This window comes from Seriola dumerili, unplaced genomic scaffold, assembly GCF_002260705.1.
Source record: "Seriola dumerili isolate Sdu_G_001 unplaced genomic scaffold, Sdu_1.0 BDQW01001040.1, whole genome shotgun sequence".
Lineage (NCBI taxonomy): Eukaryota > Metazoa > Chordata > Actinopteri > Carangiformes > Carangidae > Seriola > Seriola dumerili.
This window is the reverse complement of record NW_019175295.1, coordinates 19217-47034: the sequence shown is the minus strand read 5'-3', so window position 1 is coordinate 47034 and position 27818 is coordinate 19217. Positions and strand designations below refer to the sequence as shown.

General features: G+C 44.7%; 1 protein-coding gene across 1 annotated transcript in view; it reads left to right on the top strand.

Moving 5' to 3' along the window:
• The window catches only part of plppr5 (phospholipid phosphatase related 5), a 72897-nt gene that overhangs the window by 32975 nt on the left and 12104 nt on the right, over positions 1-27818 (top strand). Inside the window, exons 2-3 of the mRNA XM_022766781.1 lie at positions 393-525; positions 16137-16387. Of these exons, the coding sequence (XP_022622502.1) occupies positions 393-525; positions 16137-16387 (384 nt within the window). The remainder of the gene's footprint in view (positions 1-392; positions 526-16136; positions 16388-27818) is intronic.

The following is a 27818-nucleotide window of genomic DNA, read 5'->3' as shown; positions in this document are numbered from 1 at the left end:
AAACTGCAGTGATCAGCTCTTTAAGGAAATGACTCAGACTTTTAAAGATAAAACTACAGAAACAGATGAACAGACACTGTGAGAAACTGCTGTATAATATAATAAATAATACTGTAGGAAACCATCTGCTGTGCCTCGTGCATGGTGCATTGTGGGATATGTCTTTATCCAGTCTACATCAGTGAATCAGGGATGGATCGAACTGTCGATGTACAGACTGTATGTTCCCGTGTGTTTCACAGCTGTGGGTGAACGAGAGAAAATGGCACCGCCTAAACAACAACAACAACAACAACAGCAACAACAGCAGCAGCAGCAGCAGCAGCAGCAGCAGCAGCTCTGCCTGACAGATAAACAGCTGCTCACTCTCTCTGTGTCTCTGTTTGTGCCAGATCACGATAACGGAGACTGTGCTGTTCCTGGTCCAGTACACATCCAAAGAGTTCGACCGCTCAGAGAAGACGGTGGCCACCGGGGACTGCTGTTACCTCAACCCGCTGGTGCGCAGGACCTTCCGCTTCCTCGGTGAGTGTCACACCTGTGTGTAGTTTGTAATCACTGTGAGCCGGAGCAGCACTTCACTGTGTGTGTGTGTTTAGACTCTCAGGTGAGTTTCACTGCTGCATATTTATGAATGGCCCCAGACACGACCACCGCTCCACCTCTAGAACTAAATGGGACGTGGAACATTTTCCAGATGTTGTTCAGACTGGGTGTTGGATGTTTCTTTTTCTGGATCACAAAGCAGAGTGCGACAGGTAGAGTGAGACGTTCTGTACTGTAGACTGGTGTGTTATCTGGGGGCTGGTTAACGATGTCGGAGCGAGGTGCAGCTGCTGGCTGGTTGGCGGAGCAGGGTGTGTCAGGCAGCAGGGGTGCAGCACAGTTAGCAGGAAGTCCAGGATGTTTTAGAGCCGTGGTGTTTTACCTCTTTGTGACTGAACGACGTGAGAGCGACGAGAGGAGCCGGACTGAAGCTGCTGCAGAGTCTGGAGCTGATTGGAAGGTGAGGAACAGGTGTGCATGGGAACCGGCAGGAACTGGAACTGGAGGTCCAGGTTTAGTCATGACCTTTTACCTTTCAGCTGCATCTCATGATCTCACTGGATGGAAGTGGCTTCGTTGTCATGGAGACTATTAACCCTGTTTCCGATTAGTTCAGGAGTGGACGTGCAGCAGCAGAGACCTGGTGCTGAACAGATCGTTCACCTCTGGATCCTCTGGTGCACCAGCGTTTGTTCCATTTACTTCACATTTATTTGTTATTTCACACTTTATTTACTGTCGTCCTGATTTATTGCTTCGCTGCCTTAGTTCTTATTTATATTTGTTTTGAAGTGGCACATACGTGGGCTTTAAGACAGCTTGTCAAATCCATTTTCTTGACCACCTCCCATTTTAAGTGTGGAGCGTTTTGCTTCAACAAGACGTTAACTTGATGTCAGACTGGTCCCTCTTCATCTCTGTCACACTCCCTAATGTCACTGACGCTGCTGAATCTGTTCTGTGACCAGCTGCTTCTTACTTTGTGCTGACCTCTTGTGAATGAGATCTGCTCACAGATGGATCAACAGGATCCTCATGAAGCCTGCTGCTACACACAGATCCACCTGCTCCACACGGATTCTACTTAACCCTTTCCTGCACGGTCCCCACAGTGGACAGCTGTTCACAGGGCTCTTCATCACCTCCTCGTACATGCCTGGGTTCGGATGCTGACGTTGCACATCAGTCACAAATATAACAAAACCCAACATTCAAGATGGCCGACCAAACGTCAGGTATGCTAAGCACATCAGGAACATCTGTCCAGTCCTTGTGTAGAAGAGGAGAGAAGAGAAGAGTAGGTGAGAAACATGGTGATAACATCAAGGGAACAAGATTATTGATAGATTTGTCAAATACTGTCATTGTGTTTGGAACTAATTACGTCTCTTGTGTTCGAGGCATTTGATCATTTTGTTTGTCATGAAATGTAACGTGTTAAAATCGTCTCTTTTCATTCAGCCAGTCCCAAAACTCACAGACCATCAGTTTACTATCACACAACAAAGACAGCTTCAAATCCTCAAACTCAGATGCTGCAACCTGCACAATGAACCATGAAGATAGACTCAATGATTGATCGATTATTGGACAGTTGCTGAATAATTCTTTGACCGGCTAATTGATTATTATTATATAGTATATTATTACATAGTATTTATTAATAACTGCAACTCTTCACATCATTATTATTATTTTGTAGGTGAAATTAATTCGGTAACTTTACAAAATAATATTGAGAGATAAATCAAACAGAGACAACGTGTCTGAGCAGAGCGGTGTATGTTAAAATATGGAGAGAGTATTTGTTTTACGGTCATGAATTAACTTTTCATTTTCACATGAAAAATACATGAAAAGTAAAAAATAAAATTCAAAGTGGTTTCTTTAATTTTCTTCAATAATTCATGGCAGAGACGTCAGAGGATGTCGACAAACCATGAGGCTTCCTGCAACACACACCTCTACAGACAGTAAAGGTGTGTACAGACATGATTCCAGGTGAAACAGCAGCAGACACACACACACACAGTCTCAGTCTGTCAAACACACACACTACAGCACAACACCGGCCTCTCCTCATCCTCTCCACCTTCAGTGAGAGCAGCAGATAAAGCTGCAGAAGAGGATTATTACCTAGATCCCTGAGGGGGAATCCAGTCAGTGGCCCGGCTTTACCCTCGCATTGACTCATCCAGCGTGCCATTCATGCTGCTCGTTAATGTTAACAGGACTCTCATTCCAGGCTAAAGCTGCTTTCATCCCTCACACACTGGAATTGGTTATCATGTATTATACTCTGGTGCAGTGTTATATCTGAATGAGGCTTATGTCTCAATGTTAATTGATGTCACTTTCAAAGAGCACAGAGCGGTGAGTCGTCTCGTCCCTGCGAGGCCGAGGGAGGAGGAGGAGCGACACCTTGAGCTGTAGCATTGTTTCTGGAGCTCCTCCTTCTCCGCTGCAGGAAACCTACCACATGGTGATCCGGTCCGATCCGGGGAGTACCGGCACTTTACTGTCATCCTGAAATTGCCTCGTAAAGTATATGGAGGCCATCCCAATTATCACTGTATACCTTACAGCCCACCACTCAGCGTTCAGGTCAGGGTAAGGACCCCATACACACATAAAAAGCTGCACGTTATGAATTGATAAATTCATGAGGTGATTATAAAGATCAGCTCCACCTGTGAGGAAGACGGAGCAGTGGAGCAGAATAGATTTGTGAAGGTCTCCACCTGCACTGGATTTATTCTCACTGGAACAGTTGGCTTCGATTTTTGATGATTTATACAAAAAAAAAAAGATCCGACAATTTTTCCAATTTTTATTTTCTGCCGAAGTTTTATTGCAAAAAAAACAAACATCTAAAAATGTCCCAACATTCATTATAAGAAAAGCTGCAGTGAAATCAGGTATTTTAGCTGCAGACATCCCAATAAAATGCTGAAATCCTGGAGGGGCTGTTCAACTTTTATAATCCTATAACTACAGGCGCTGCAGCAGAGGGAGGAGGACGGAGGAGATGACCTTTAGTGACCCTTGTCTGTGTTCTTCATTCAGCTTCACTCAGCAAAACTGTAGATGCTCACTTCAGTATTTGTTTATTTATCCCAGGTGACGTTGTCATGGCAGCACTGAACTGTGTCATCGCAGGTTTTCCTAGTTTCTACGACATATCGTCTGACCATGTCTACAGCTGTCTGTGAGGCAGAGCACGAAGCCTGGCATCACAGAGAAGAGCTAAATGGGACAGTGGTGAAGGACTTCACAGCATTGCACCCGGTTGGCCTCCGTTGTGATGTCAGAGGGTTTTGGAGGAGGAGGGGTCAGACGCTCCGACAGCGTCAGGAGTTTGTTCTAGATGTTTCCTGGATTCCTCTTGTTGTTGGTATTTCTGCCGTTATTATTTTTGTTGTTAGAGACAGTTGAGAGTGTGACGGCCTCCACTCCTCCTCCTCCTCCTCCTCCTCCTCCTCCGGAGTGATGGCTGACACCTGGTGGCTGCTCACCTATATGTGTATATATATATATACATGTATATATACAGTATATACAGCGGGGAAAATAAGTATTGAACGCGTCAACATTTTTCTCAGTAAATATATTTCTGATGGGGCTATTGACATGAAATTGTTACCAGATGTCGGTAACAACCAAAGTAATCCACACATACAAAGAAATCAAAACATATATGTCCATAATTTAAGTTATGTGTAATAAAGTGGAATGACACAGGGGATAAGTATTGAACACATGAAGAAAAGGAGGTGCATGGAAAACCAAGAAACCAGCTGAAATCTGTCAGTATTTAGAAACCAATCCTGCCCTCTGTCAGTGCAAATTAATATCAGCTGGTTTAGTCCTAATTGATGGCCATTAAAAAGGTTTCTCATTACCAAGGTGTCACACAATGGGCATCTCATGATGGGTAAAAGCAAAGAGCTCTCTCAAGACCTTCACATCCTTATTGTTGTAAAACATACTGATGGCATTGGTTACAGACGTATTTCTAAACTTCTGAATGTTCCAGTGAGCACCGTTGGGGCCATTATCTGGAAGTGGAAAGAACATAATTTCACCATAAACTGGCTGAGACCAGGTGTTCCTCACATGATTTCTGACAGAGGAGTCAAAAGAATGATCAGAAGAGTTTCCAAGAGCCAAGGACCACTCGCAGAGAGCTTCAGAAAGACCTGGAAGTAGCAGGTACAGTTGTTTCAAAGAAAACAATAAGTGATGCACTCAACCGCCATGGCCTCCATGCACGCTCACCACGCAAGACTCCATTGTTGAAGAAAAAGCATGTTGAAGCTTGTTTAAAGTTTGCTGCACAACATTTGGACAGGCCTATGAAATACTGGGAGAATATAGTCTGGTCAGATGAGACCAAAATTGAACTCTTTGGATGTCATAGCACACACCATGTCTGGAGGAGAAATGGCACATCACCCCAGAAACACTATACCAACAGTGAAGTTTGGAGGTGTGAACATCACGGTGTGGGGCCACACCCACACTGCTGCCATCTACCAGGATGCTGGCGATGAAACGAGGGTGGACATTTCAGCAAGACAATGATTCCAAACACACAGCCAAGGAAACTCTCAACTGGTTTCAGAGAAAGAAAATAAAGCTGCTAGACTGGCCCAGTCAATCACACGACTTGAATCTAATTGAAAATCTATGGAAAGAACTGAAGATCAGAGTTGATAGAAGAGGCCCCGGGAACCTTCAAGATTTGAAGACAGTTTGTGTGGAAGAATGGGCCAAAGTCACACCTGAGCAATGCATGCCACTAGTTTCTCCATACAGGAGGCGTCTTGAAGCTGTCATTACCAACAAAGGCTTTTCTACTAAGTATTAAATACATTTCAGTGAGCATGTTCAATACTTATTCCCTGTGTCATTCCACTTTATTACACATAACTTAAATTATGGACATATATGTTTGGATTTCTTTGTATGTGTGGATTACTTGGGTTGTTACCGACATCTGGTGATAATTTCATGTCAATAGCCCCATCAGATATAAATTTACTGAGAAAAATGTTGACGCGTTCAACACTTATTTTCCCTGCTGTATATAGGTGAGCAGTCAGTCTTTCTCTTCCCTCAGGTCACTTGGTTTGGTTGTTTTATTTGTGTTTTTTTACACTTATACATGTCCACACATCCACTCACTACACATGTGACCGATGACCTGACTGAATGGATTTTCTCTCTTTGTCCTTTGAGCCGGGTTGTGACAGGAGTGACAGGAAACGTAGGTGGAGAGAGAGGATGACAGGGATTGAACCCAGGCTGCTGTGGTCAGGACTGAGCCTTGACATGTGGTCTGTGATTGACCAGATGAGCTACTGGGGCGTCCCATGATGCCTTGCTCCAGAGGTTTTCCAGCTACATCCATTAGTACAGACCCCAGGGAAGATCCAGAACATGTTAGAGCAGCTACGTGTCGTCTCAGGATCCTCCAGGAAGAGCTGGGCCACGTCAGGAGGAAGACGTCAGAGGAACATCAGGGGAATCTTACTAAGTGCTTGGTCTGATGAGGTGGTGGGAGACAACTTACTTCACAGCTCCCTCAGTTTATTCAGGGCACACACGTATGTTATTGACTTCTGTCTCTTCCTGTCCACTCGTCCTCTGTGGACCAGTTCATAGTCCAGGAAAGGGAAGCTGAGTGAGAGAGGAATGAGGTTACATGGTTTGTGTCTTAGACCAAACGTAGAAGTTTCCTTTGCAATGACCGATCGTTGAACGTTACAGGTGCTCTCACCTTCAGATTGAGGTTCGGTGTTTTGTCTGTTTTTGTTGTAGTGATGAATCTGAGCTGTTAAAACTATCAGAATGAGACTGGAGCTGTGCAGCACCTTCTCCATCTGCGGCACTTCCCTCGGCTCAGTTTGTTGTGCAGAGTTTGAGAGATGGAGGCAGTTGTCTTGTTAATGTGCGGGGGGGATGCAGAGAAGTGCCTCTGCCCTTTAACTAGATGCTCACAGCTCACTGAAGCAAACTGCATAAGAGGTGCAGCATGTGCCTCTCTTTACCAACATCAGCTAATGGCTCTGTGGTGAGCTGTCAGTGCCTCTTTACAGCAGCATTAGCAACAGCCGTTATCCCAAATTACAAAGCACTACTTAACATACACAATCTGGAAATCCAATTACATACAGTGCGCTTGCCTGTGTGTTTTACGGTGCATTTGATCCATTGCTATCGATAACTACTTCTGGCAGGCTCGTTGGCACAGTGAGCAACAGATAAATTAATCCAGAGGAGGCTCTGCTGCGCTGTACGATCAGGTCTCCTTGCACCGCAGAGTTTCCATGTGGAGCCGAGGGCTGTAGCTCACCTGCCTCCCTCTGAGCCGCCGAGCCTCCTGAGTTGATGTGACTGTGTAGAGGGATTTGTGTACATGTGGGATCAGAGGGCATTATTTAAAAGGAGGGTACAGAGATACAGTAACCTGCTGGCAGAGCAGCAGTGGAGCTGAACTGCTTCTCTGGCTCATCAGAGGACTGATGGAGAGAGGCTGGGCACCTGGAGCAGAGTGCAGCAGCTGGGTGGGAAAAAGTAGGTCTGAACTCTCATGGCGGTTTTAGCTATTCCCGACTTAGTGATCTGAATTTACACCGAGTCTTATGATGCTCAGGTCTAAATACTGCACTAATCGAGACTTAAAACTCACTTTTCTATTGGTCGTTTCTCTGGGAGGTTTTGTGATTGTCCAGTTCCTGCAGATTCTTAGCTTACTAGCCACACTCTCCGTTGGTCAGTCCACCAATCTGGTTTGGATTGACATACAGCGACAGTTACTTGATGGATTGCCATTACATTTTGTTTAGACGTTCATGGTGCCCAGAGGATAAATCATAATTGCTTTGGTGATCGCCTGACTGTTCCTGTAGTGTCACCATCGCTGTTCCCCTCAAGACAAAATGTACAAGTTTATCCCTGACTTTTCCTCTAGCGCCACCTCCTGGTTGAAATGTTCATTTGTCCATTTCTTTATTGGCTGGACAACAACATCAGGGCTAGCTCTGTAAACACGAATGTCACTGACTGACTGAGTGATCAAGTTACACCATTAGTCGGCCGGCTAATTGTCGGAGCTTGCCCATTGGTCGTTGTTCTTTCAGAATGAATTGTTAAATGTAGGTGCATCTGTCACTAGATTTACTGACCTTTCAGACGCCTTCAGCAGTTTTCTGGACAAACCTTTCTGTAGACGAGCCTCCATTACTGGCCTCTCTCTGTCTGCTCTGGTCAGTACAGAGTGTCAGTGCAGCTGAAATCACAGCTCAGTCTGTAACTGATGAGTTTGGTGTTGTATTATAGTTTTTTATTTATGTTATCACCTGAGAACAGGTGACGGAACAGATCAGGTGACTGAACTAGATTTGTCCCTACAGTAGCTTCTGTAGTTCAATGAATTCAGACTGAACTCAGACTTCATGTTAACCAGCAGCCACTCCTAACCTGCGGCTCTAATGCTGCTAAAACCTGAAGTACCAGCTGCAAAATGTAGTTGAATTACTCCTTTAATTAGTCGCCGCTCCCTCGCTGCTTGTCAACGGGATTCATCTGGGACTTCCACACAGTCAGTGAGACAAAGTCCAGGTCTTCGTCTGTCCCCTGTGAGACATGATAAGTAATAGCCAGCGGGTGTTTCAAGAACAAAGGACAACAGTGATGAAGATCTGCACTTGCCGAGGATGAGCTGAGTGACAAACGCAGCGAGGATGACGCATCACTTCCTCCCAGATGGAGAAGCAGATGGGAGAGGAACAGCTGTGTGTCGTACGTGACATCACCGCCGGGAGAATGTTTGTCTGCGTTCTCTCTCATGAGACCGATCACACACGACCTATGGATGTGATACTAAGGCTCGGAGCAGCTGATGACCTTTGACCTTCTTTACTCTATACAATCAGGATTCGAGGATGTATTTGTCACATACTCATATTTCTTAATAATGTAGTCATCATTATTGTTATTGTGGAGTCACTGAGCAGTTTTTACCGCCTGGAGGATGCTGCCTTGTATCAGTGAGAAGCTGTAACTCTTTTACCCACAATGCCCTGCTGCGTCCTATAGCCGTCATGCACAAGCTGAGTTGTTTCACCACAGCTGCTCCCAGATCCTCTTTTGTGTTTTTCTGGCTCTTCCCTTTGCTAATGTCAAGTGTGCCAGTGTTCACACGTGACACGCTGCATGTGCACGCTGAGGCTGTGTGCATGTATCTCAGCGTGTGTGTGTGTGCATTCATGCACATCAGTATATATGCTTGCACGTGCTTGTTTCCAGCTCTCACATCTGCTGGAGAGCAGCAGCAGCAGCGGCGGCGGCGTTGTCATGTGAGCCTGGCCATCTCGCAGCTCTGCCCCCCCCACCACGGCCTGCCGTTGGTTTGCATAATGACTCACAGGGCCGAGCTGTTTGAGAAAGATTAAATTTAGAACACAGCCGAGGGTCGCGGCGCTCTCACACACTCTCAACTTCAGCTGTGTGCTTTTACCTTCATGCATTTCAAGGCTCTGCGTGTTGAACTTTAGATTCAGGAGGTCGACGCGCTCCTCCTCTGTCAGTGACATTATGTAAAAACATTCATGTAATATGAATGTGAGGCGATCCCCTCGGCAACAGTTTTAAAGTGCACCAACACCTCTTCTCTTCAGCACCCGTCTCTGTAGAAAGTAGATAATAACAAGGCAGAGGAAGAGTTACTGTAAATTCATGTTCAGATGTAGCTGAGGTCCAAAAGAGTTTGGAGGTAAAACTTTGTTTGACTTATAAACTGACTGGTGGATCTTTCCAAGGCTGAGACGGGGCATAATGTCCCCCAGCCACTGAGCTGCTGCTCAGCCTTGTTCCTGTCTGGTTGGACCCTCGTCAGGCTGCTGTTGTGTAAATCTGGCATTAAACTAGACGACTGTGAAGCAGCGTGAGACCAAGAGTCCGAACTGTTTTCTAAGTGGATGTTAAAGAGGTGAACCTCCTAAAAGTTTGGAGGCTGACTGTGGGTCTGTGCCAGAGAAATCTCACCAGAGGCTCGTGTTGTTTCCACCAATCAGCCCCAGCAGTTAAACCAGTGACTGGTTTTACTGCTGTATACACATGACAGTCTGTGCAACCACTAGACCAGCAGGACTCATTTCACCCAGAGCTGTCCTCTAAACTCAACCCTCAGCAGTCCACAGAGCTGCCCCCCCCGCCCCCAGCATTAACGTTTTATAATCTGTGTCACACTCCTCTGTCAGTAAGAGCAGCGTCTCCTGAGACTGCAGTGTTGCTTGTTGAAGTGTTTGTGGCTGCTGAATGCAGCACAGCTCCTCCCTGACCTGCAGAGACATCCCTCCCTGCTCCTCTGGTTGGGATCAACCTCCCTCCCAAGGTTTCTCTGCACCGCCAGCGCTCTTTGAACATCTTCTAAAAATTGTCTCTGAAAATGATGATAATCCTCCACAGCCTTTCACGCTGCACGCTCACTCCTGCTGCTGCGCTTCTGCACCAAACTCAGAGTTTGAGTTTGTGATCGTGGTGGATTTTTCCACATTACTCTGAATGTTCGTCTGTATCTCAGTTTATTCAATCGGACTAAACACAGTCATAAGGTTAGATCCTTTATCGGTCCCACAGTGGGACGTTCACAGGGTTACAGCAGCAAAGAGAAAAAAAGATCAGAGATTTAAATATAATCCAAAATAGCAGGTAATATTGCACAGTTGGTGTCAGTGTCTTTTTATTTTACAGAAGAAAGAAGGAAATCACATCACTTCCTGTGTTACAACTTCACATAAAATCAATCAAATTAATCAGTTAAATCAGTCATCAACTTAAAATAGGAAAATACATTTTTATTAATGTCAAAAGATTCTTTATCCAGAGTCTGATCTGGGACCAGGGCTGAGGTCGAAGGTTCAGACTGAAAAGATCTTCAGAGCAGCTTCATGAGGAGAGGAGCTTCACTGCTTCCTCTCTCATCTCCTTTAGGAAACACTGGAGCTTCCTTTACCCAAGGAAAGGAGACATGCCGTCCCACAATGCCTTGCTGCAGCAACATTTAAAACCACAGCAGAGCCACATAAATGTAGAAACATCAGAGCAGCTGTTTCTGTCTGATGGACTGAAGCTCAGATCCATAAATACAGATTCATCCTCTTTCAGTCAGTCAGGAGTCGTCATGAAGAACAAGCTGATGTCTATTTTGACAGTTTCCTCTCTCTCTCTCTCTCTCTCTATCAGGAACAAATCACGATCACAAACACTCCCTCAGGTAGATCAATCAGTCACCCTCCTGCCTCTTAATTGATCATATGATTAGTTACACACGTGTCCCAGTGTTTCTAAGTGTTGAGTCATCAGCAAAACAAAGTCCTCCAACTTAATCAACCACATGGGTCACATGTCCCCACCCTCAGATACGACCCACAGCTCATGCTAGCACCAAATGTTATTACTCTATGTTTTTACTTGCTGTTTACCTGGTGACTGAGGCAGCTGCTTGGTGTGTTCCTCTCTTTCCTCATTGTTGCTGCCGCAGATGAACCGTGCTCTGATTCATTCAGTGCTGTAATGATGCCCACTGGCAAAGCTTATCGGCAGTCTGGATTGTAAACGGCTGTAGTGACAATGGAGCAGATGTAAAGACACGTACACTGGCACGCTGCAGTGAGGAAATAGAAATAAAAACACAGCCGCAGGTGGTAATTAGCATGTTCTCCTGCCGCGTGCTCTTTGTACTGAGACAGTAATTCATTCGTTACAGTATTCACTACTGGAAGAATCTAAATGATGGCTGTCACACATCCCCAGTCAACACTGGTCTCCATATTGTTCATCGTGACAAAATGAACCCTCGGTGTTTAAAGTCTGAAAGGTAAATGACAGTAAAGATTTTCAACGAGCCGTTCTAATCACTGAGAGCCGTGGTGGATTTAATTCTAATTAAATCTTTCAGTAAGCAAAGCTCTGAAGTCTGATCTGATGTGAATGAGATTTACCTCCGTTCATGTCAGGAAGTCTCACTGACTTTATTTACCTGGTCTGAGAAGATAAAACACAAACAGATCAGAGATCAGTGAGGTTTAAAAATGTCTTGATTTCACATATAATGATGAGTTCTGCAGAAATGAGTCATAAAACCAGAGAGTTAGTTTCATGTCATCATTTCCTGTTCCCTGATGTTTTGGTTCGATGACTGAAATATAAACCAGAGACATTTTCACCTTTTATTCTTCAATATAAAACCTTCACCTGTTTCTTCCCTGTTGGACAGAAACTCTGTTGTTGGTATTCACCCCGACTCCAGACTGTAAATAAATGATGAGAGCAGCTCTCCTGATCATTTCTGTCTCATCTTGATTAACATCATGTTCTCTCTCTGCAGGTTGTGTTCACAACGAAGAAAACCTCTAAATTCAATTACTGCCGTATGAACCTAAACAGCTTAAACACTGTGTCTGCTGCTGTGACACTGAGCTTAGTCACATCCTCAGTGTCTTCAGTGTTCTGGGGTCTCCACCTGTGTGTGTGTGTGTGTGTGTGTGTGTGTGTGTGTGTGTGTGTGTGTGTGTGTGTGTGTGTGTGCGTGTGTGTGTGTGAGCACAGGGGGAGTCTGGGAAACTGTGATAACTTTGAGACTGTTGTGTGTCTTGCTGCAGCACTGTGGAGACGCTGGCAATGGATCAAAGAGAGAGGTGCATCGCTTCAACCCTGCTCACACACACACACACACACACACACACACACACACACAATAAGCATGTTTACTTCACGTACACATGCATGGCTGAACAGTGGCTCTGCAGCAGATCATGTCTGTTTGAAGCAGGAAAACTGAATTAGATTTATGCCCTAATAAGCAATTTTTGGTTTTCCCTCTCTGATGGGGGTGGGTGGGGGGTGGGGGGTGGGGGTGGGGTGTTTAGCTACTCAGTGTAAGTCGTCCGTAAAACGCGAGCGCCCACGCTTACACGTTCATGTGGGTGAAAGTGGGACAGCGATGAGCTGTGCTCGGCGACTGAGTCACACGGTGCCTTGACAAAATCTATTTGACGCTTGTTAAGAAACGGGCCTGTCAGCATCTGGAGGAGGAAGAGGAGGATGAGGAGTGAGGAAGGAGAGGCAGTGACTTAAACTGTGACATTTAAAACAACAACTTGTGTGGAAGCAGAAGAAGAAAGACGCGTTGCTCAGCGGCCGTGACGCCTCGACGTCTTTTCTCATGAATCTCTTCCAGCTTCACAGCTGAAGGTTGAATCAGTTCACAGCAGCACAAACACTTGACAGTGACTGGAAAAGCTGCTGTTGTTTCCCCAGCAAATAATCCATCCTGGAAGTGTGTGTGTGTGTGTGTGTGGTGAACACCTCAGTGTGTGTGAGAGAGTTGTCTGAATAAGCACCTGTTTGGTAATTTAGTGTGACAGAGGGCCGGGCTCCTGTAGGAGGGAGGCAATTATTTCTGTTAAAGCCTTCTATCACAGAGACGTAAAGCCTGGCTGCTCTGGTTAGGAGCAGAATGAATTCATGGATGGTGGCACCCAGGTGACTGTTACACCGTGTGTGTGTGTGTGTGTGTGTGTGTGTGTGTGTAGCCAGCAGCAGCGTTACACAGTGAGGAGCTGCTGAGGGGAGAACAGGCCTGGTCTGGTGTTGGAGGGATCGTTCACACTGGAAATACTGGGACGCTGAGTGAATCATGTCCCGTCCTTGTTCTACGTCGCCTTGTTCTGTTCTAGAGCGGGAGGAGACGCAGAGCTGCAGACAGACGTCACACTGACTCAGACGGATCATGTAAAACTCGATCCATCATTCACACATCAGCTGCCTCTGCATCATTGTTAATGGACATATATACATAACCTATAGAACTGAAGTCACCTCCTCGTGGTCGTATCCCTCCGCCACTCACACTGGTTTCAGGTGACATCCCTGTTCATCCAGAGTCAGAGAAAATATCAACCATCTGTGTGAAGTCTTGTAACAGTCACACTGACCTTGACCTTTGACCTTTGACCATCAAAATCTAATCAGGTCATCCTTGAGTCCTAGTGAATGTTTGTACCAGAGTTCCTTCAAGGCGATACAGAGATATCATGTCCATGAGAAAGAGACGGACGACCTGAGGAGATACAGGAGTGAACTGTTGGTAGAGACCGTGTCCTCCTGTCTTCACTGCCCCTCCCACCACTAACCCGAACCCTCCGGGGGTCATGATGTGGGATGCACTGACATGCAGGCTGTATAAAGGTACGTTATGTCAAACAGTGAGTTTGCTGTGAACATGGCAGCAGGTTAGTGGCTGAACTCAGAGTTCACTGAGAATATCATGAGGACACAAAGAGAACAAGACGTTTCACTGGTTTGTGAACTCGTAGTAAACAAGCAGCACTGAAACCTGCAGTCAGAGTTCCTGCTCCTTCACTGAGCAGAGTGACTGAGCAGCTTCATGTTTCACACTCGTCTCCTGAAGCCGAGACCTTCGTCTCTGATCGTCTGAACCTCAGCTTCAGTCTCCGAGCAACTTCAGCTTCAGAGTGTGAAACTCAGACTGTATGTTCAGGTACGGTGGTGTCCTCCTGTATGTTCAGGTACGGTGGTGTCCTCCTGTATGTTCAGGTACAGTGGTGTCCTCCTGTATGTTCAGGTACGGTGGTGTCCTCCTGTATGTTCAGGTACGGTGGTGTCCTCCTGTATGTTCAGGTACGGTGGTGTCCTCCTGTATGTTCAGGTACGGTGGTGTCCTCCTGTATGTTCAGGTACGGTGGTGTCCTCCTGTATGTTCAGGTACAGTGGTGTCCTCCTGTATGTTCAGGTACGGTGGTGTCCTCCTGTATGTTTAGGTACGGTGGTGTCCTCCTGTATATTTAGATACAGTGGTGTCCTCCTGTATGTTCAGGTACGGTGGTGTCCTCCTGTATGTTCAGGTACGGTGGTGTCCTCCTGTATGTTCAGGTACGGTGGTGTCCTCCTGTATGTTCAGGTACGGTGGTGTCTTCCTGTATGTTCAGGTACGGTGGTGTCCTCCTGTATGTTCAGGATAATCACTGAGAACCGATATGTTGAAGTTTGTTGTTTTCATTCACACTGAACTGGAACTGAGTGAATGAAACACTGACTAAAATGAGACACTAAGACACTGTAGACTGACACACACACACACACACACACACACACACACACACACACACACACACACACACACTTTGACACTGGTCCTGTGTGAGTAGAGAGTCCTCATCCTCGATGCTTTTCTTTTTTTGTTCTGAAGAACTTGATAAATCCCTCAGTAAAGCTGCAGCTCGTCCATCACCCACTGTCTCTCTCTCTCTCTCACTCTCTCTCTCACTCTCTCTGTCTCTCACTCTCTCTCACACTCTCTGTCTCTCTCTCTCACTCTCTCTGTCTCTCTCTCTCTCTCTCTCTGTCTCTCTCTCTCTCACTCTCACACTCTCTCACTCTCTCTGTCTCTCTCTCTCACTCTCACTCTCTCTCTCTCTCTCTTTCTCACTCTCTCTCACTCTCACTCTCTCTCACACTCTCTCTCACTCTCTCTCTCTCACTCTCTCTGTCTGTCTCTCACTCTCTCTCTCACTCTCTCACACTCTCTCTCACTCTCTCTCTCACTCTCTCTCTCTCTCTCTCACTCTCTCTCTCTCTCTCTCTCTCGTCAGACTGTAGGAAGTGGTGAGAGTGATTCTCTCTGGCTGTCAGACGTTTGTCTTTGTCTCTTTGTCTTTTCCACCTCCTCCACATGTGCGACAGCAGTGACTCCTGGTCCTCGCTCTGTTTCCACAGGAACCACGTCGGGGGACGTTTTTAGTCGTCATGACTTTATTTCCTTCGTGGCAGAAAAACACATTTACACAAGCGCTAGCCAAACACCGAGTGCCGACTGACTCCAACAGACTGGATCCACAGACGCTCACTCGTCCAGCGATATTAGAGATGATCGCTACTTTGTATGTTGTGTTGAAATCCAGAGTTTACAGTTGTCGTGAACAGTCACACTTGAAGTTGGATTAAAAAGCCGGTTGTCATAGAGACGGGGGGAGGTGATATTGGTTGAATAATAACAGTGCAGATATTCTAATTATACATTTTTGTCATGTCTGACACTGTCATTTTGTTTGTATTCATTTATATTGATTATGAGGATATATTGGGTTTTTCCAGCCCACATCCTCTGTGCTGTGTGTTGAGGAAACCGTGACGCTGTCCGTGGTGCTGAAGTTAATGTAAAGCAAATATCAAGAGCTCTCGGCTCCTTTAAAGAGACATGTACCAACGTTCAGAGCGACCTGTTTCCTCAAGTAGTGATGTAATCGTTGTTAGAGTTAAATGTTGCTTAGCGATCTTTGATTTCCATCACTACGGCAACGTGTTGGAATGCATACGAGCGCCGTAGAGGACGTTCATACTGTTGTAGTCATGTTATTAGCATGTTTGTCTGGAGGCAGATGGATGTCAGTGGTGGACTGAACCTTGACAAATAATGGTGGAGCTGGTGCAGCTCATTATTTTTAATTAGCTCCGCCTCCTCCACCTCCTCACTCTTATCAACCTTTTTGTTTTCTTCCCAGGAGTCTACACCTTCGGCCTCTTCACCGTTGACATCTTTGTCAACGCGGGCCAGGTCGTGACAGGAAACCTCGCCCCCTACTTCCTGACGGTCTGTAAGCCAAACTACACGGCGCTGGGCTGCCAGCAGGCGCTGCGCTACATCAGCCACCAGGAGGCGTGCACAGGAAACCAGGACGACATCCTGCGGGCCCGTAAAACCTTCCCGTCCAAGGAGGCTGCACTCAGCGTCTACGCTGCCCTCTACCTGGCTGTGAGTTACTCTGCTCCATTTATTCTCTGAGAAACTGTGGCTCAGACTCTGATTCAGAACATCATGACTTATATTGACTCATATTTATTTATATTTACACAGAGTTTTAAAGGATAATTCCAGTTTCTTTCAGCTTGGGTCTTATTTTCTTAAGTGTGTTCTTCATCTCTGTCAGTGGTTTTCACACTGCACTCACCAAAGTTAACTTTGGTTTAGAACCTGTCTCAGTTCATTGACCCTCTTACTGCTGCATCTTTCATGTGTTCTCACTGTCGGCGTGCTCACAAGCTTTTTCTTTACAATGAGGGATTATTAGTGACATTTCAGGGTCACTCGCTTTCACTGTGACCTGAAAATCAAGTGGTTTAGATCATGTGACTGAACCGCTTCTTTTTCTCTGACCTGACTGACAGAACAACGTTTTCACGGCTGATAGACGTTTTCTACAGAATGACGAGATCAGAACTGATCTGATCATTAGGGTTTGAATGAAGGAAAAGACTGTACTACCACAGAATGAGGAATCATCAGAGAAAAGACTGGAGAAAAGTATCATGATTTCTTGTTTGTTTATCTGTTTGTTTTAACTGAATTCGTTGCTTCTAACTTTACAAGATTCACTCAGTAAATCTCTCTCAGTTATTCTCTCAGCTCAACTCAACACATCACATGACAAAGACTCTGGAATTTAAATTTAATTCATATTAATGTAAGAATAAATACAAACAACATGATGAAACACCATATATCAAGTCAACAATTTCAAGAAGATGTAAAGAATACGTTATCATTTTTGGAAGATTATTTTCTTCTTTGTGAAGAAGTGATGTTCAGATTTACGTCAAACTTTAGTCTGTGTGTGAACTTGAGCTAAAGGGCCATTAGCTTAGCTTAGTTTAGCATAAAAGGTAAAAACAAGTGGTAACCGTTAGCCTAGCTCTGTCCAAAGTTCAGAAACACCAGCTGAGACTCCAGGAAATCACTGCGGCCAGCTACTGGTCGCTAAGGAACAGTCCATCACATGACTCATTGTAAAACTTTAAAGTTTTACGTCTCTGTGTGTAGAGATTAAAACGTGTGTCATTTAGTAAGCTAGGCTAGCTTCTTCCCCCTGCCTCTAGTCTTTATGCTAAGCTAAACTAGCTACCCTCCTGACTGTAGCTCTATATTAAGACATGAACGTGATATAAATCTTCTTCTTTATTTCAGAATGAAAGCTGAAGATGTTGAACTGTTCTTTCAAAGTAAAACAATGGCTGTAACTGAGCTAACAGGAAACTCTTATAATGAGGATTGTTGAATGAGTCACAGTTTTACAGCAGTGAGTGAGGCTTGTATATTGCAGGTGCTGAACGTCGCTCAGATCCTGGTGTGAGAGCCGAGGATAAAGATCCCATGCTGAAGTAATTCTATTTTCTGGTTATTGAATGGCTGCCAAGTCAGATTATACAGGGAGTCAAACCGCGTTAGCATTTTAGCAGCAGCAGCTTTCTCCAAATGTCTCTTCTCTGTAGGTTTGAGGGAGTGAGTGATGTATTTATGCAAATCATATTCATCCCAAACTGCTTTTGCAGCGTCAGTTTAAAAGCAGCTGGTTCAGCTGTTGATCCACCAGTTACAGACACAGTTATTCAGTCAGAGGAGGAAGAATCCCAGGACAGCTCTCAGTCTCTGCTCTGGTCTCACTTTATTTTTAGTAAAAGCTGCTATCAGAGTCAGTTCGGTGGAGTCGGTGTGTGACAGGTGGAAAACAAACCCTGACCTCGACCTGTGACGTGATTTCACACTTTGTCAAAGCTGTGATCAACAGAACATGTTACAGGTCAGAACTAACGCTGAGCTGCTGTTTGTTCTGTAAGGAATGAAAATGTTCCTGTTTGGACAGAGGAGCGTCACTTTGTTTGTATATGGGATGGTCTCTGATCGACCAGGTGTTCCCTCCACAGAGCTGCTGCTCACTGGAGGGTTTGTGTTGTTGCTTCATTCTGAGTAAAGTTTTAGAGACTGAAAATCAAACCAGTGTCTGACACCAACAATCACAGAGTCACACAGAGTCTCCTCATTAACTGAAGCTCTTCACCTGGATCTGCAGGAGTTCATACACTGCTGACAGCTGATTGGCTGATTGGATTAAAGGTTTAAGGTTTGTGATTCAGGCTTCAAATGTGTGTTGGTTCATTACTGAGAGTTGATAATAATAAATGTGAAGTCGGGTTGGTACAGTGAATGAGAGCCCAACTGTATGTTAGCAAACACCGCTAAATACTCAGGTTAATATGATTCATAAGGAAAATTCAGCCAGGTTATAAATTAATAATGATGATGATGATAATAATAATTTGATAATTAATGAATCATGTAAGAGATGATTTCACAGATGAGGATATAGTATAGACTGCACTTATTTTGAATCGGACTTCCACAGATAGAACATGTTGGTGTGTGTTGTGGCTCCTGTCTGTCATAGGAGTTAGATCATCACTGAAAATGTCAGGAAAAATGATCTGAAGAAAAGAGCAGGAACTCTGATTGTTGCATGAACAAGCGGTTGTACAGGTGTTCCTAATAAAGTGCTCAGTGAGTGTGTTATGCTGTACTGAAGCTTGCTGTCACAGTGTCTGTTATCTGTGCTGCTCGTCGTACTCTACGTGACCTCATCTAATCGCTGTGACGTCTAATGAGATTATTTCATCTCATTTCTCTCTCCATTGTTTAATGTCACACAAAAGAAGCTGAGATAGTGTCAGAGCGACACACACGCATCCCAGAATTCATCTGGGGGAGTTTCTGCTATCAGAGTTAAACTTGACTAGAGGAATGTGTTGGAGGTCACTGACTGTTTACCATGTTCCTACAGACAAACATCCTCTTAATTATGAATATAAATAATCACAGATCCTGACTTTTGAAAGATGAACATTAATATTTAGACACATGAAGAAGAAACAATGTTAACTGCGTTGGCTACCTCCTCACTCTCGCTTCCTGTTCTATCAAAACAAGTTACAGTGACATGTCTCACAGGAAGACAGAGCCTCCCGATGGCTCATAAAGAAGCCTGACGGGCTCAGATACACGACTCCAGAGACACGCGAAGATCAAGTTTTAGTTTCGAAGCAGCTGATTCTCAAGTTTTTCAGTGTGAGCGGAGTGAACTAAACATTCACTGTGGACATAAAGTCACACAGTGATGAGGAAACACATCATGATGATGTGTTTGTGAGAGTCTAAAAAATATGTAATATATATAAGATAAAATAAAACAGCGGTGAAACTCTGAGCTGCAGAGGGACAAGAAGAGACGCACAGAATAAAATACACAGCACACACAGAGCTGCAGGGAGGACGGATTCTTCAGCTCGTAGTTTGATTCAGCTCTGACTCTTCTACCGAAGCTTTTCCTCTGACAGAGTTACAGACAGTTTGTAGAGACACAACCAGGCTGTAAAGGTGGACTGGAGAGTTAACCAGGCTGTAAAGGTGGACTGGAGAGTTAACCAGGCTGTAAAGGTGGACCGGAGAGTTAACCAGGCTGTAAAGGTGGACCGGAGAGTTAACCAGGCTGTAAAGGTGGACCGGAGAGTTAACCAGGCTGTAAAGGTGGACCGGAGAGTTAACCAGGCTGTAAAGGTGGACCGGAGAGTTAACCAGGCTGTAAAGGTGGACCGGAGTGTTAACCAGGCTGTAAAGGTGGACCGGAGTGTTAACCAGGCTGTAAAGGTGGACTGGAGAGAACCTCTGTGTCTCACTCAGACACTCGTTAGCAACCAAGATGTGAAAGACTAAAGAAATCAGGACTGGAGTATTTACTGATGTATTTTATGCCGTAGAATAAAACGTGAAAATATCTTGAGCTTATATTTCAGTCATTGAACCTAAAACCCAGAGACAAACCAGAGACTTCAGGACCAGGAAACAGGAAGTGACAACATGCAACTAATTTCCAGGTTATAGGATAATTCCTGCAGAACTCTGTTGTGAACATCTTATATATATCTATCTACTATATCATCTATTATATACAAATGCAGCAAAAAGTAAAATAATATGTACTGAATACTATTTATAGCACAATATACAATAACCATAAAGTGTTTTGAGAAATCAACATAAATAAAGTCACAAATACAGTCAGGAGACGTGAGGGAGAGAATCTGAGTGAACAACATGTTAACAGTGTTTTGAACGGTTTAATATCGACATGCAGATTGAAAATGTTCCACGTTTTACAGATTTAACAGTCAACAACCTCAGAGTTATTTGAGTTGATAAATGAAGCAGCGTCAGCGCCTGTCGCCACCTCCTCATGTTACTGCTGGAGTTAATGCTCTACAAGTGTAGTTTTATTGAACAGCACTCCTCATGAATTTCTCCTCCATATTTAATGGCAGCACTGCAGTAGCCTTCAGCCATTAGCTCTGCGAGTCACCATAACTATGGACACAACAGCGGAGGAGGTGCGTGCAGAAGCTCTTTATCCACAATGAAATGAATATGGCTTTAGGCCTCACACTTTTGGTTTTTGTTTTACATGTATAACTACGCTGATATCATCAGGGTCGACTTCAGTTATTAGTGCGAGGTCACAGCAATACTATTAACGAGCAGCAGCCATGCTCTCTGGACGCTTCCCGCCCTGGGAGACTGTAGAATTGAACATCCATTAAAGAGGAGGCAGGGAGGTCAGCGCTCCATGACGCAGTGATGCTAACAAACTGTCTACAGTGAAATTACATGTGATGTTTATTATGGACAGAGCATGAATAACACAGCAGCTGTCATTTCTTTACTGTACCAGCAGAGCACCTACTGACTCGTACTGTACATATACAGTGGGAACCAGGGGACAGGAAGTGAGGGGGTAACAGGCTGCGACACACCTGTGTACATCAGGTCCCACAGACATAGGTTACATTAATACATAGGCACATTAATATGTTTCCATTTTAAAACGAAAACAATCTCCGTCCACACTAACACACCTGAAGTCGTCACATGACCATCACCTACACTGAGCATGTGCGAGCCGGTGTAAACAGGAAGTAGATTGTCTCCTCTGAAGGAGGAACAGCAGAGACAGTTGTAGCATTAAAACAGAGAATGTAAGTGAACAGCAGCTGCTAGCAAAGACAACAAGGTCAGTGACACTGTCATTCATTATGATGTTGTATTCACCACTGGTAGTCCAGGCTGATGACAGCCAATCAGGAGAGGCCGTGGCTGTGACCTCATCGTTTACAAAGGTCTCACTTTCTGAAAACTGAAAACTCTGGAGTCTTGTTGACGGAGGAGTAAACGTAGCAGGATAAAAACGTTCCCAGGAGAACAGTGGGAACAGGAACTGTGAAGTGGAACACGTCTGGAACCAGGACTCTTCCAGAGAGGCCCTCCAGTCAAACTGAGGAACTGGGCAAGAAGAGCCTTGGAGAAGGAAGGATCTGGGTCAAGGAGGAGTCCTCTGCAGAGATGGAGAACCTGCTGGAAGGAAGACCATCTCAGCAGCTTTAGACGGGACAGAGGACACTCTTCAATAAAGACACAACCGCCTGATTCAGGTTTGTCAAACAGCATTTAAAGGACTGGAATAGGTTCCCTGGTGTTCACTGACAGAACTCAAAGCACTATATGGAACATCAGGAACAAGACTCTCTGACACTGTGTCTGCTGAACACCAGGTACTGCTCATCACCTGGGTAACACCGTCCCTACAGTGAGGCATGGGGGAGCAGCATCATGCTTCAGCAGCAGGGTCAGGGACACTGGTCAGGACTGAGAGAAGGATGAAGGCAGCTGGATACAGAGAGATCCTGAAGAAAACCTGATCCAGACTCCAGGAGAGCAGAACCTGGTGCGACGGTTCACCTTTAACCTCCACACTGACCTGATGCAAACAGCCAAGACAACACTGGAGAGTCTTCAGGACTGGTCTCTGACCGTCCCTGAGAGTCCCAGACCTGAACCCCGTAGACCACCTGAGACCTGAAGACGACAGTTCAGACACTTCCTGTCCAGTCTGAGTCTGACAGGATCTGTCCTGGACTGAGATAAACTGACCAAGGGTTCCTACAAAGACCTGAAGTCCTGGAAATACAGAACTCTATAAAATGTCCAGTGTTTCCAGCAGAAACCTTCTGCTCCATCAAAGAGCAGAGATTTCTTTCTGCAGGTGCAGCTTCATATCTGTCAGTCAGCGATCAGCTCTTTAACCTGAGTGTCTGACTTCAGGACATCTTTCCTCCGTCCTTTTATCTCATTGCTGCGTCTCACATACTGGAAGGTCTGAGCAGAGCGGCAGCAGCATCCTTTAACCACAACGCACGAATCAAACGCTCCCACAATGCCTCTGATTCTTGCTGATGGTCTGATTGCTTTGATTTTCTGTGTCAGAGAGTCAGCGTCTGCCCGAGTGCCCATGAGCGATGGATGCACAGATTTGGACCATCAGTGACTCCCTGCACGATGGGGGGAGCAGATTGCCTCTGTTATCTAGGTCATTTAGCAAAGGCCATTGTGTGTGTGTGTGTGTATGTGTGTGTGTACAGCTCTGTGTTTAGGGCATACATGCAATTTGCACACACAAGAGTCAGAGACACACACACACACACACACACACACACAGAGCCTGCAGCTTTGAGGAGATGATGATTACCCCTCTTCAAAGTCTCATTGTCTCGGTCATTACAGCCATGCCAGAGCCAAACACAGCCACGCAACATCCGCTGAACCAGAGGATTTATCGAAATGAGGCTGTAATTACCTCATTCAAATGGTAATGTTACTGAAATGTGGACACTCACAATTACTTATTCTAATGTTCTGGCCTGAATCTAGACTCAAAGGTTGTGTCACTTTTTATGTGCAACCAGGAGCAAGTGTGAATCATTCGGTCCAGGAAAATGTCCTCCATACATGACAGTTATATTTTATTATTGTATCTGAGTGACTCACTCCTCATGAAAACATTTTACTGACCTCTGTCACTGCAGCAGCGTGAGATCACAGCACACAGATACAGGATGAGACTGATACCACTAATACATGTGTTTCCCTAAATGTTGATCTGCTCCTTTAAACTTTCCTTTATTATTTAAGATGAGATGATTTACGATAAGAAAATGCATGACAGTTATATTTTATTATTTTTATCTCAGTGACTAGTGTTGATCTGCTCCCTTAGACTTCATTAATGGAAGTATGAAGGAATACATGTGTCATGAAGCCTCAGTGTACAGACGTGTGGCCTCCTGTTGGTCAGCAGCATGCAGACAGGATGTGCAGGTCGATGCTGGTTGTACTGATTATTCACTGACAGAGACGGTGTGTGTGGACTGTGTTGGTCTGTAGGTGTTTCATCCAGCGGTGTTTGCTTTCTCGTCCACGGCTTCAGTTTGTTTGTTGCCATGGAGATTCTACTGAGTGTGGGCAGTGATGTACTGTGACATCATTCCTTCACATTTAAGATTGACGGCTCATGAGATAAGATCATTTCAGATAAGAACTTAAGATAAGATGATGTTAGATTATGTAAAATAATTTGAGATAAGATCCTTTATTATTATAGTGGAGAAACTCGCAGGGTCACAGCAGTAAAGTGACTGTACAAAAAGAAACTGCAAAGTGTCAATATGAAATACTTAAAGATAAATAATAGATATTGATATATACATTGATGATAATAATAATAATAATAAACAATTAAATCTATAAATATATCAACAGTAGCAACAGATGAGGGACTTTGCACAGTTGGTGTGTGTTAATTTTGGTGTGTGTGTTCTACTGAGTGCAGTGTTTGTTATACAGTCTGTCAGTGTGTGTGTGTGTGTGTGTGTGGGGGGGGGCATATTCTCCTCATCTGCTCATTCTGAACAAAAATCTATTAAACTTTAACAGTAAACTGAACAAATGTTACTACATTCACTTTTACCATGTTTAACTCAACGTCATGTATGAAGTAAAAACAAAGAGGAAACGGAAGAAAATTCACACTGCCCCTCCCCCCCTGCCCTCACATACACACACACACACACACACACACACACACACACACACCAGCTGACTGTCACTGAGGCTGTTGTGTGTAGCTGCTGCTCTTCATGGTTCTGAATAGAGTTTCCTCTTTGAGGGTTTCCCCACATAAATATTATAAGAATATTTTACTGATAAAACCTTCCCCTCAGATTGTGACATTACAGAGTCTGTGATGTGTTTGTGACTGTGGAAACATATTGATGATGGTGTGTGTGTAGAGTCGGCTGTAGTTGAAGGTTTCCTGGAGACAGCTGGAGCAGGAGAAGACTGTAAACATGTTGTATCCATCATGTCAGAGTTGGAGCACGTTGACTGGACGTGGACGATCTGGACGTTAAGATCTGTGTCATAAAACTGACTGAGAAAAGCCCAGAGCCAACTTCCCCTTTCAATCATCTTAACTACATGAACGCAGCAGTGTTCGTCCACAGCTCAGAGACCCGAGTCTGTGTTAGCAGCTCCACCTCAGTAACACCTCTCCACGCCGCGTGAACCCGGCAGGAGAGAGATTGATGTCTGACACGTCACCGAGCGGAGGACGAGCCGCTCGGCCTCATCTCCACAGATTGAATTTTTCATGTCACACTGTCCATTTAGCTGACAAGCCACTGATGTAGTGAACGTGCCAACAGCTGCTAATGTCTGACATTAAGTGGGAAATGTAGGTTAGAGCGAGCTCACTGAGGAACGCTGCGAGAGGCTGAGAAGACAAATCAAGTCGACCAGAGGAGGCTCGGGTCAAATGAAGTCCAAATATACTGTGTGTGTGTGTGTGTGTGTGTGTGTGTGGTATAGAGGACATGTAGCAGGTTGTTCTGTGAATCTTTGTTTAACATTGATAGTATGTGACAGCTCATCCAAGCCTCACAGGGAGGAATCACCTTGACCGGGTGAAAGAGAGAAAGAGAGGCCCACACACACACACACACACACACACACACCACAGTATGACCAGTCCTATCAGACAGTTGAATCAGGACAGAGCAGGGACATGCACAGATATGTTGAGGGACAGCGGCTCTGTTCAAACTAAACCTCCATCAGAGGACTCACTAAACCTGTAGTGTGTAGTATAAACACACACACACACACACACTGTGACGGCTGTTTGTTTGGGTCTGACTTTTGTTGCCTTGACTACGGCGGTGTGGTTTCTTCATGACTGACGGATTACATGTTGTGCAACAATCAGAACGACACTGTCACAGAATCACCGTAGAAACCTCCCGTGTTCATGTGCAGAGCAAACTCCGTTGGTTATGATGAATTACTCTGCAGGAGCTCTGGAGACTGATACACAGGAAACAGTCCTCTCAAAAACAAACTGTTGCCACGGCAACAACAGTGAGCATCATCTTACTTTTATTAGGGTTGGCCATATTAGGTAGGTAGGAAGATAGATAGATAGATAGATAGAAAGACACATAGATGGATAGACGGATGAGACACAGGACAAACAGAACAGTGATTTTCTCTGAGCCCATACAAGTCAGACGAGACAAACTGCGTCACCACCTACAGCACACACCACCTACCAGACCTGTGAAATACTGCGTGGATACGTCACACTCACCATAAGTCAATTCACTTGGATGACGAGTTGTGTTTATTGTTTCAAGTGTCATTGATGTGATCCTCTGACAGATTAATTAGGATTTAGGATCCAGCGGTTCCTTTCTGTCACTGTGTTACAGCTGTCGTCAGAACATCTGTCTGACATATTGAACCAAGACAAGAATAACATACGTAATTCCAGGTTACACTGTTGTTTCATGTGTCCCACCACTGTGTTTGTGCAGAATAACATCTGGTATCTACACCAGTTATTGATCACAACGGAAACAAGTTTGTGTCTGTAACGTTATCTTTTATAATGACGTTTATCTGAGAAGAGTTTCATTGGTCCCTGCTCTCCTCTACCACAGTGGTAATTAATGTTCTAATCTCTGACTATTACATAAGGAAGCAGACGACTGAATTTATCAGTACCTGCTCTCCACAGTATGACCTGCTCACTACTACAGTTTTATATAAACTCAACATTTAACCTTCTTAAAGGAGGATTTACTGCAGTTCTGTTGTATCAGACTTCATCAGTTAGAGGTTCTTGGTCCTAATAAACTACAAACTGAGTGTATATGTGAAGCTCTGCCGGTCTCACAGCTCCTTCATCCACCTGTTAACACAGGGAGTAAGTGCAGACCTCGCTCTGCTCTGCAGTCGTTTTACAGTGGAACAACATGATATTGTTAAATCCTGAATAATCAGAGAAATGCAGAACAGATGAAGGAATGGAAACATTTGATCTGGCCTTGGAGGAGATTGTGCACTAATGAAAAATACAATTAGACCCTCGGAGGCTGTCTGCAGCCTCAACACAACAGATTAGTGATTAGACCCAAACATCTCTCTCTCTCTCTGCCCCTCCCTCCATCTCTCCAAGGTTGATATCATGGCTCTAAAACAAGGCCAGATTGGACATTAACATGCATGTATCATATGGTTGTTGTGCAGCTCCACTGTGGGGGGTGAAGTGTTGAATGCACTTCTATAAGACCTTCTAACTAGAACTAAAATAGACTCATTCAGGTGCAATAGACGGTAAATATGTGATATATAGTTTTAATGTGATGCATCGTGTTCAGAGCTGCAGGATGTTTCATGTCTGACCAACACAGCGCCGGAGGCTGCTCCTCTCCCTCCTCCACAAATGTCACACAACTCCTCAAAGGTCTTTAAAGGTTGTAACATGAGTGAGTTTCTTTCAGCTTATTAACTCATTATTATTAACTCATTATTAACTCATTATTATTAACTCGTTATTAACTCATTGTTAACCCAGACAGACATTGAGCATTGCAAAAAAGAATCTAAGCTTTGAAATATAACTTAATCTTTATGTTCCCTGGAAGCCACCAGCCTCAGACCAGGTCTCTGTGAGGCTGCGTTCAGACCAGCATCAGTCTTCAAACACTGTTTTTATGTCTGTTGACTCACTGATTAGAGTGGGGGAGGGGGAAACTGATCTTTACATTTTTAATCTGAGAACGTCTCAGAGAAACTAAACCAAACACAATATGAATCTCTGGCAGTATAAACAGTGAACCACTCCGTCTACAGTGATGTAACGATACTGTAAACAGTGTGCAGGCCTTCTCATGATGATGATGATGATGATGATGATGATGATGTATTATTTACAGCAGCTCATCAGAGGCCCAGATGGTCAGGAGAGGAGGAGGAGAGGAAGATGCTGGGGGCCCTAAGTCCCTATTGGCTCTCTCTCTCTCTCTCTCTCTGTCTCTCTCTCTCTCTCTCTCTCTCTCTCTCCCTCTCTCTCTCTGTCTCTCTCTGTCTCTCTCTCTCTCTGTCTCTCTGTCTCTCTCTCTCTCCCTGTCTC